The 11,276-nt window shown below is 38.1% G+C and overlaps 1 protein-coding gene across 1 annotated transcript; it reads left to right on the top strand.

Annotated features, from left to right (window-relative positions):
• Positions 1–287: 287 nt before the first annotated feature.
• Positions 288–4,742, top strand: LOC147632710 (uncharacterized). The gene is made up of 4 exons (XM_086806912.1): positions 288–1,412; positions 2,986–3,109; positions 4,164–4,342; positions 4,530–4,742. Exons 1-3 carry the CDS (start codon positions 353–355, stop codon positions 4,285–4,287), a joined length of 1,308 nt encoding a protein of 435 aa, XP_086663038.1. The 5' UTR covers positions 288–352; the 3' UTR covers positions 4,288–4,342; positions 4,530–4,742.
• Positions 4,743–11,276: the final 6,534 nt, after the last annotated feature.

The raw sequence follows: 11,276 nt of genomic DNA, 5'->3' as shown, positions 1-11,276 counted from the left end.
GTGGGAATGACTAAGGTACTACTTACAAAAGTGTTTCTCTGTTCGAGGCTCAGAAAACTAGTCCGCTTGTTTGAGTCTCAGAACGAGTCCGCTCGTCTCTGACCCGCCGGCTCGAAAAACAAAAACAAAAACAAGAAAATAAGGTATTAAAGTTACAAAAACAAGAAAATAAGGTGTAAAACCGAATTATATTTATTGAAGTTACAAAAGAATTGGATGGGAAAAAACAAGAGGGTTCGCCACCCTTCGATGCTCGCGCGTGGTGTCCTCTCTTTCCACCGTCTCTCTCTCTCTCTCTCTCTCTCTCTCGGCTTCTCTGTGCTTAATTGCATGAAAACTCCATTACAAATTAATGGAGCCTTCCGCCTCTCCTTCACAAACTATTATAGAAGCGCATGCCCAACAACCAGAAGAATCAGAAGACCTGAACACAGAGAGACAAATCAAGGAACCCATCAAAACTCTGGCCAAAGAAGTAGACGAAAAGGAGGAGGAGGAGGAGGACGACGACGACGAGGACGACGACCACCACCCCCCCCACCACTGCACCCCATGCCACGATGATCAAGAGGCAATCCTGTTCACAACAGGCTGCACCTTAACCATGGCTGCTCACGACCACGAACCAGCAGATTTAATCTTACAACAATCTCCTACCCATGAAAAAGAAGATGCAGAAGAATTAATGCCCCCTAAGCACGATTTTCTGGCTAACCTTACCCCTAATCCCGATAAAATCGACGCTGAGGATTTGCAGCTGCTTATTGATGAGAATAGCTCCATTATACAAGACATGCAACCTCAATTAAGCACTGATTTTATCTTTAATCCGCACGATAAGGTTGGAATTACCCCTTCCAGAGAGCTTGATACCATCCCGGAAACCACCTTAGAGGAATCGGGCTCGGCTGCAGAAGACGAGATTAAGGAGGTTAAACAGGAGCTGGGATTTGTTAAAGTATCTGAGAAAGAAAACTTAATCCCTCCTGCATTAGCACCTGCTAATCACGATCATTTACACAAATCCCCTCGCTTGTTCAAGAATTTGCCCCCCCTTTTGCCCATCACGCAGCAGCAAAGAATCGCGCCAGCCCCAATAATGATCAAAGTCGGCAAGAGAGAGCAATCTACTGTCAGGAGATTAAGCATAAGCCAGGTTACCGAAGCGGTTAAGGCCACTAATCATGGTTCGAAGAAGGCTAATGAGGGCAACAACAACAACAAGCAGCGCCATTCTCTTCCAAATCGGCCAAGCGTTTCTGCGATTAATTCTAAGAGGAGGATAAGCGCTGATAATTCCTCTAATCAGGACTTTAATCTTAATTCTCCCTCTTCAAGAAACACAACGGACAACGAAGACGAACAGCCGAACAATTGTGGCCGCGCCAGCATTGAAAGCAGCCCATGCCTTCGTAAGCTGATTTTTACTTTAATAACTATTAAGTGACAATTAAAGAATTAAACACTCTTATAAGCTTCGATAACTTTGTTGCTATTATTAACTAGATGCCATTTTAAATTCATAAATATAATTGAGTTTATTGGAATTATTTAAAGCACGTTTGATGCATTAGTTAGAGCTGACTACTAGGCTTTCGGTGCATTATTATTTAATGATAGACTATATATATATATGTATTATACACATATGTATGTATATACGCACGTACATACATACATACACACATACACACGTGTGTGTGTGTGTATATATATATATATATATATATATATATCATAATTACGTGCCAAGGCTAGAACCATGGACTTCACATCTAGGCCAACTTGCCATGGTGTAATTAACCTTCAATAACTAGAAATTGGGTTGACTTTAGCCTAAAGCCATCTCATTCTTTAAATATATATTAAAGAATTGAAACACACCAAAACTCACGTTTTTAGGTAGGAGGCTTAATGTGTGTTTAAATCTAGAAGCTTTTATGTATAGTGAAATGGGAAGCATGGGCTTGGATTTGTAAACGGTTTCTCATTTTTTTAACGGTAAACATCAATCAATTTTTAAAAGGGACACACATGGACAATCAAAAAAGAGGTTTGTCGCTTTTGAAGTAAAGGATATATAATGCACCCAAAGTATGAAAATGAGTCCTTATTGCCAAATCTTGGTCTCCTAGCAACATGGAACACACATACTCTTTTCACCCCTTTGTGAAGTGAGAGGGGGAGGTGGACCAGAATCTAACCTGTGTTCGAGAGGAGAAAGGATGCTGCCTTAACCACCCAGCTATTATCCCCACCCCCAGCAATATGTAGTTAGACTCCCATGCACACAAGGCCACAAGCATGTGAATATTGTCCATCAATAATAATGGGGACCACAAAGTTCCATATGTAGTTTGATCACTCTATGTCTAAGAGTTCTTGACACTTTTTTTTGACTTTTAGTTACACATGAGAAGCTAGTTACAAACCATACCACACACTATTTTTTTAAAGTGCCAAAAGCATTCCATCAATAGCTATTATCCTTTAGTTTCAGTCTTAAAACTTAGAAGCTTTGGATGGTTCTAGCTCATCTACATCCTAGCCCAATAGTAGTACTTATCATAATCCCTAAAAGGAAGGCCTTACTTCAAAAAACTTACAATGGCAATTTGTGAACAATGAGTCTACCAAAAGAAAGAACCTTCATGCCACATGTTGCTATGATGCTAACATATAATTTATTGGTAATAAAAGTGGTTTTGGGTTGTGAGCCCAATACATGTAGACAACTCATGGGATACAATGAGTGTTGACATGTGTATTATTTAGACGGTTGCTAGCATAAAAATATACGTCGATATGTTTGATGTTAATACATGGGTGTGCGTGTACTTGTATATGCTTGTGTGCCTGTGTATGCATACACCATGTATCTATATGTATGCACACATGAGAGAGAGAGAGAGAGAGAGAGAGAGAGAGAGAAAGTGGTTTTACATACTACATGCATTTCTCATCTTTCTCTTTTGATTTTAAAAGGTCAACGAGGATACATGAGCTCAGATGATGTAAGAAGATTCTCCTCTCTTCATATCACAAGTCGCTCTAGTACTAGGTCTGAAAGATCATCGTTAAGAGGTGGTAAAATTGATCGTGTTGCAAGGTAACAATGTCTTTCTCACTCTTTTTATCTCTCTTTTTTTACACAAATATTGTGTAATTTTTTAAATATTAAAATATCTATACTAGGAAGAGAGAAACAATGTCTATCTCACTCTTTTTAATTCTCTTTTTTTAACACAAATATTATACATTTTTTTAAATTAAAATATCTATAATAGGAAGAGATAAAAGAGCTATCAAGTCCATCAATATTTAGAAGGTTTCTAAGTCACTCAAGAGAATAGGCTATAGCCAAATAAACTATAGGAAAGACAATAGGTTACATGAATGCTTAGAAGAAAGGATAACAATTTATACTGGGAGCTCCATGCTACTTTTGTCAAAATATGAAGACGAGTCATGATAATCTACTTCATATACAAACTTACAAGAGTTAGAATATGCATAAAGGATGCTTGAGCCATGGTAATATACTTCATACAAACTTGAGTTAGAATATGCATTAGCATGAGTTTCATGTTAGCTTGGGGTCAGTTTTTATCTCAAGCATTAAGCTTAGTGGAATTAGGGTCCACAATAAGGTGTGTTAAAATTTGTATGTTTACAAAATTTTAAAGCACTTATTGGCACATCATATCATTGTAATGAGTGCACAAACCATCCTATTTACAACAAGGTTATGTAAGGCTCTAGAGTCTACACATTTTTCTCCCAGAGTTATTGTATGGGAGGTGTACAATTTGTTTATATAAATCCTACACAAAACATTGGAAGGATAGGTGAGGATAGGGGACAGTGAGATATAGTGCTCATTAATGAGCACTTATGGTAATTAGTTAAATAATTAATCTTTATATGTTGTAACCTCTTTCTCTAATTTCTTAATATAAGCAGCCTTTATTTGGAAAAAAGTAATAATTAATCTTTTATTGTGTGAAAAAGGTTGAACGATGGGTTTTTTTTTTTGCTTTTTGCTTTTTGCTTTTTCTTTTTTTAACTCAAAGCTCCACATGTTTTTGTGTGTTTTTTTTTTGGTGTTTTTCTTTCTTTTTGGGCGATCTCATTTAAGAAATTTGATTGTTGGTAAAGCCCAGATTTGCACAGCTGCAGAAGATATGGAAGAAGGACTCGTTTGTGAGGGCGATTGATGGGGAGAAGAGGCCACAGATCCTCCACCACCTCTTTGCCCCTCTGCGCTCCACCACCAACTCCACGTGAAGAAACATGAAGCATCTGCCATGCTCGTGTGCAAGACCTCAATCAGAACACACACGTACGTCCCCCTTTAAAAAAAAAAAAAGAATGTTCCTTACTCCCAAAACAAAGGTTTTTTTCCCCATTTTTAAACATTAATTAGTCCATATTTTGATCCATTTTTATATTAATAATTAGTTAGTCCTCCCATCTTTTATATTAATTAGTCCATATTTTGATCTAGGTCCCCCTCATTGTTGGATCAGGCAAAGCATCTCTCCTCATGTTTTACCTCTCTCTTGGTGTGGTGAAGCTCCTCTAGTGTCAATCAAGAGATAGCCAATGCAGTTGGAATTTCAAAATCTAATGAAAAAGGCACCAAAAATTGTCTCTTTCCTTCTTTTTTTAAAAATAAATTATCTTTTATGTTGCCTTGTATCCAATCCACCCACTTATCACCCCCGGCTCCCTACATTATCTCCACCCACTTATTTGGCCTTGCTCAAAATCCTTGGTGAACATTTCCTATGTTCCAATTTTTTCAAAGCTTTGGCTTGTATGAGTAGCTACTTTATCAATTTGTTCACCTTACATTACTTGGCTTGATAATATATAAGAGCAAACTATATTATGCTAAGTTATAACTTGATAATAATGAATTCCAAGCATACTTGCAACAAATAATTAAATGTCCCTTCAAAAGTCCTCGTTAGTTTTGTTTATTAGTAGCATTTGAGAAGAACTATTCACATGGTTTACTTATTATATAGCATGGCTACTTGATGTTTTCTTATTATATAGCATTTGAGAAGAACTATTCACATGGTTTACTTATTATATAGCATGGCTACTTGATGTTTCCTAGTGAGACAAAATAGAAACATGTGCAACTTATTTTAGAGGACGTTTTCTATGACGTTTTCTATTAAGTAAAAGTAGAAAGATTACTTGTTTTTATACTCAATGCAAATCAGTGATATCAGTGAGAAATTTAGGGTTTACTTTACCTACTCTTTTGTCCTATTTGAGCCATTTACTATTGATAAAGAAAGGACATTATCTAACATAATTTATAATCTTGATAGTACTTGTTAACCACTCCATAGGTTAACATGGTTTTACCCACCAGCCTACCATAAGGCGCTTTGCCATCTCACCACGTGAATGAGAACTTATCTTTTATAAAACGACGTTGGAACATATAATGCAACTGTTTAAATGGTACTTGTTAACCACTCCATAGGTTAACATAGTTTCACTCGCTTGACCTAATATGGGTGATGCCATTATTTTAAGTAGGACACTATTAGTCATGAACTTTATGGTCAAGTGGGGATGCCCATGTGATCATTGCTTTCACATAGGAATGTGGATGATGCCATTATTTTAATTTCATAATGTGAAGTACGTAGATCAGGTTAGTATTTATGTATGGGATGCGCCTTTTATTTATATCATTTTTCAAGATTAATAGATGTGTCTGGTATGATATAGTCAAGATTAATGTGTTTAATCGGTTGTGTGCATTGAGTAATATTATTTGTGTAGGCGATGATTGAGTGGCGAACTATTTGTTAGTCGCAGGTGGAACATGTGCTGGAACCACAATGAGATATCTTGGAAGACATGTGATCGCCTCTTAGGTTTTCATATTTGGCATTTATATTTTTGGAAGGCCTTAGGCTCAAACCTTTGTATATACCAAATAGTATTTTTATGCTTTTAGTAGGCCCAAGACTCTATAATTAGGCTTGCTATATTTTTGGAAGGAGCTTGTACGCTTGAAGACTGAAAAAGCTATTAGGCTTTATTTTTGGAGCATCTTTTTGTAAACTCAAGCATTAATATATTTAAATATGGGTGAGCGGTACGATGGGCCATACTCACCCAGGGGAGATCAAACCATACCTTGTGTCGATGGTTCCTTCTTTTCTATTTTCAAGGTTTCATGGTTTATGTTATCTTGTTGAATTGTTTACGTAAGGTTTTGATCTTTACTTTGTGCAAAGTCTATGTTCTATTAATTTTTGTGTTTGAGTTTGAGTAATTCTTCTCCAAGGTGTCATAAGATCATGACAATAGTATTAGAGCTTGGGGGCTACTCAAGGAGAAGAATTCTTGGACAAAAAATAAATAAAGGTAAAAATTTGTTTGAAGCTTTTTGGAGCAAGGAAGATTACTCAAATTATTTTGAGAATTATAAAGCTTCATCAAATCAAAAGGAAGTATTACGGGAATTTGGACAAAGACATGGATTCATTCAAAAATCCAAAGGGCAAAGGAGGCCAAAGTAAAGAGACCTTTGGACAAAGATTCAATGGTTTATGGAAAAAGTTTGGGCCATCGGATCAAGGGATAAAGTTTTAAGCCACCTTTATGCATAAAACCACTTTTCTTGAAGTGAAACCACCCTTCTTCTTTCCAAAACCACCTTCATGAATTTTAATCCTCTCCATAATCCATCAGTATAGATGGAATCATCCCATTGAGGAGATCACTGGCCTAATCTCACGATTGCTAAGCTCTCTTTGCTCAAATCGCATATTGGAGGACTACTATTTTTCTACAAATCCATGCTAGCGAAATTCAACCTTATGGGCAGTTTTGCGCTACCTTTATGCTTAAGTATAAGCTTAACAAAGCCTAGCTTATAGCTTCGTTACCTACCAAAGCTAAAAGCTATTAAAAATATCTTCTTTAATGAGCTACTCTCTAACCTTTCAATATTTCAACTCTTCAAAAATCGAGCTTCAAAACCCATGCCTTCTCTAGTGAACTAAAGGCTACAAATACCCCTTTTTGTTGGAATTTCAGAATTTGCACAAATAAACATAGAGTCCCAAAAATTCAAAATTTTCTTTGGTTAAAGATGGATATAGAGCGGGTTTCCATGCCATAAATTTTTCTTCATCCTCGACTCTCCTATTTTTGAAATTCGGGACAAAAACAAGTGTCTGGGGCTTCCACGCATACAACAAAGTTTGCCATATTGTTAAACCAATTGAAGAGGCTTTTTCAATAATTTTTCTGAGATTCCTCCAAGCTCAAAAAGCCACTCACATATTTATTTGAACCTTGGAGATTGATTCTCACTCGCTCAAGATTTGGTTCAACACTCGACTTCTAACAAATTGAAGCAAGGCCATAAGTATTATTCCACATATATATTGTTTGCTTTGCTTATCTTAAATACTTTTTACAATTTCATTTTATCTTCTCAATTTCGTATCATGAATAATCCCTAACCCCCAAAAGTTATAGAGAAACTTCAATCTATTCAAGCTCAACTTAACCAAGAAAGAGCTAAAAGAATGGAATTGGAGCAAATAGTCAAATCAGTAAGAAACGTGAACGAAGTGTTGAGCCTCAACTTGCCATTCGTCGTATCCAAGAGTCTTTTAGCAAGCAAGAAGAATGAAAAGGCAAGAAGATTAGTAAAAAAGCATTCATTTTTAAGAATTTTAATGGTAAGAAGGAACCAAAGATTGTATTGTCATGGCTTAGTCAACTTGATGACTATTTTTTCTAGGAAAGAATTTTATGATAAAAACAAAGTTAAATGTGTTGCCAACCATTTGGTTGAAAGGGCATCTCTATGGTGGAACGCCATCATCAAGCAAGGACGAGATAGACCAAGGACTTGGAAGGAATTTCAAAAGCTCATCATGACCACAAGAAATCAAGTTAAGTATAGATAAGATATTGTTCAAGTAAAGATCTTACCTTAGTCTTGTTGAAGCATGTGCCATCAAGTCTTGCCTTCGAGCTCCCATTGTAGGTATGTTAGCTTGTCTGTCGTATCTTTACTCCATTGTTACACCTAGAATACTCCTTGGCAAAGTGGTGAAGAAAGAGCTCTCAATGCCTAGATGGAGGCAAGAAGAGAGAGTCCTTCACAATGATTCTCTCTTTACAAAAGGCGCGAGAAGAAGGGAAAACCATTGTAAGAAGAAAACCTACAATCAAACCTATCTTGCATGCATCCATTAAGCAAGCAAGCAAGAAGAGAGAAGGAGAGCTCACAAGAAAACTATTACAATGGAATGATTGTTCATTGCTTATTGTCCAAAATGACTTATAACAAGTGACTTACTTTCACTCTAGGTCAATCAAACTTAAAAATGGTACGGCCTCTATTACTAGTATTAAGCAGCTATGTACACTAAGTTTGTAGACTTTTCCTATTTGACATTAATTGCATGGTAAGGTTGCTTTATATGTTACAACGTCTTACAAAAGATAAGTACCTTTTCGCGTAGGGTAAGATGGCGATAGGTCCAACGAGTGAAACCATGTAAGTTACAAAATGGTTAATATACCAATCTTCTTAATAGTGACTAGGTCCTCGTGTCATCCAAGTCAATGCTAAAGAAACTACATGGAGGGAAAGGTGTGGGTGGTTAAAGATACACCATGAGATTGGTGGTTGAGGTTAAGCAGTATAGTGTGAGACTGATCCGTAGGCTAGATGCAAGGCAAAGTGATGGAAAGCTTCATTGTATGCATTGTTATTTTCAAAGAATAAAGTATCAAGCTATCTCTATTTTATATATTAGTATTCATTGTTTGGGAGTGCCGTGGACCCTTCATTATGAGATAGTTGGTAGAAACGGTCTGCACCCTATCATTGGCAGAATGAGTGGCAGGATCCTATGGAATGATTGGCATGGATAGATGACAATTCGGAAGGTCATGGGCAACACGACAGGATGACGTTTAGAGATTAGGCTTCTACATATCAAATATGTAAACAAGGGCGAGGTGTTGGTGATGTTGAATTAGAGTCGAAGCAGGCAAGCTTGTTGGTGGTATCTACTACGAGGTGGAGGGTTCTTGAAGCAATGGGTCGTATCATGGGCCAAGCTTACGCTCCCCCATCCAGAGATGTACCTAGAGGGTTGGTGTTAACGAGATTAGTTGCACGTGCATGTGTTTGCATGTGTCATGAGATGCAACAAGTTAAAAAAATGTGATATCCGTAGTAGGTATTGTGCATGGATAATGGACGGAAGGTGTGTCTGTGTGGGTGCACTTCTCCAACACGAAGACGTCTCCAATCCAATTGCTTTCTTTGACTCTTTTTGTTGCTTTCTTCAACATTTACTTCACATCCTGATTCGTGGAAAGTCAAGATCATTAGGTTGTTGGAGGCATGGCAATAGACTTGTGCATGGCTTTGCCCATAGCTATAATGGATTTGGGCAACCGATGACTCAATGGGTTTGCCATGGTTGAGCACTTGGGATAGAGGCACTTGTGGGTCAATTGGGTGGTGATGCTACAAAAGGTTTCTGCTGATTTGAGGAAGGTCCAAGCGATTGGATTATAGGCCCATGGTTCCCCCATCCAAAAATGTACTTGGAGGATTATCGACGATGATCATGCCCAATGCAGATTTGTGAAAGAACAGTACCTATGTGTCTATAACATGCAAAGCCCATGTATATATTGCAAGTGGCGTGCATGGACATTACGTAAAAGGTGTGCATGTATGTAAAGACTTCTTTGTGTGAAAACTCCAATACCTTGCTTTCTTTGACATGTTTTATTCTACTTTCTTTGACTCTTACACATGGTTTGAGATAGGGAATTGATTGTTTGCTGTGTAATGAGGCTGGCCAATAAGACGGGTGTGACTAAGGTTGGTTTATGTTAAGAATGGAAGAACTAATGACACACTATCTTACAGGGACATTGGTAAGACGTGAACAATGGGTGGCTTGCCCTACATGGCTAAATTGATCCAGGTTTACTGTGAGCCTCTTTTTGAAGTGTTGGTGGCTCTTCAGTTCACTTGCTCTTGAAGCATGGTAATGGCAATGGAAAGTGATGCATTACCAAGCTCACACGACTTCAAGATAAAATGTTGAATTACCAGACTGTGAAGACCTTGGACATGTGGCGTTGCTTTGACATTTTGGCCATCTCTATCTCGCTTGAGTAGCACAAATTGAGGCAAGTGTTGTGCCTTGAAGGGAGATGTGGAGCATGGTGGATTGAATCCCCACTAAGTGTGAAGACCACCATTTAGGTACATGGATCCGAATGGCTCCATAGACCGTGATTGGGGTACCCATTTGATTGGGAAAGATGGAGGATTCTCCGGTGGCATCTTCACGAAGTCCTAGCAGCCGAGCAAAAATGGAAGGCTAGTAGCTCTTGTGAGTGTGCAGACGCCAGAATGGGAGCAAGAACGAGACTCAATGAATGAAGACGAGATAAGACAACTAGATCAAAGGCAAGCATGCAAATTGTTAGTATGAGGCTGCTACATGCACGAATGGGATCCGGTGTTGGAGTGCCTTGGTAAGGCATGGTTTAGATAATTGGATTCAATTGGCATAAGGCATGGATGTGTGGATTAGTGCCGGATAGAGCACAAGGCAAGAAGGACTATTTGGGGCCGTGTGAATAAGCGTCGGTGGAAAAAAGATGTGGCGACATCCGCCATGATGTGTGCACGAAGGTTCCTTGTGCATGATGGATTAAGTCAAATTTTAGATGAGTGAGTGATTGAAAAGGGTTTTGGATTGTCTAGGAAGATGCATTTGGACTTCCAAAAGAATAGACCAGATGAGAGCATCTTCTCATCAATGGCTTCATCCGAACAACAATGTTACTAGCGTCAAGGTTGGTGTGTCGCTAGCTCAATCATCTCGCTAGGTGGCTTGTAGCCTTATTGGATTACAGACATTTCTTCGAATGAGCCAACGAGTTGTTGACTGGGTGACTTTGTGTGTTGCCCACATAATCTTCATCAACAACACACATCCACCTCAGCCAATAGCTATCAAAGGGGTCAATAAATTACTTCTACAAACAACACTTAGGAAGGTACATATTTGGGGTTTTCATCATTTATTAAAAAAATCCTAGATCTTTTATCATTTCTTAAAACTACAGGACGAGGTTTATGTTGGTGCAGAGAATGGGGAGGTCAATCTCTTTCTGGCCTTGCAAAAGCTTGAGTCCTGACCTACTTCACAGCACTTTTCTCAAGAATATGGCATTAG

Source organism: Cibotium barometz, chromosome 13 (genome assembly GCF_041138505.1).
Source record: "Cibotium barometz isolate CiBa-2024 chromosome 13, ASM4113850v1, whole genome shotgun sequence".
NCBI classification, from domain to species: domain Eukaryota; kingdom Viridiplantae; phylum Streptophyta; class Polypodiopsida; order Cyatheales; family Cibotiaceae; genus Cibotium; species Cibotium barometz.
The sequence above is the reverse complement of the archived record's forward strand: the minus strand, read 5'-3'. Positions and strand labels throughout refer to the sequence as shown.

Bases quoted from the DNA above. Each gene is read 5' to 3' on its own strand.
- LOC147632710 (XM_086806912.1), top strand. From the start codon at position 353: ATGGAGCCTTCCGCCTCTCCTTCACAAACTATTATAGAAGCGCATGCC. The intron at 1,413-2,985 runs GTAAGCTGATTT...TGATTTTAAAAG, and splicing joins TGAAAGCAGCCCATGCCTTC to GTCAACGAGGATACATGAGC. The intron at 3,110-4,163 runs GTAACAATGTCT...GGTAAAGCCCAG, and splicing joins AAAATTGATCGTGTTGCAAG to ATTTGCACAGCTGCAGAAGA.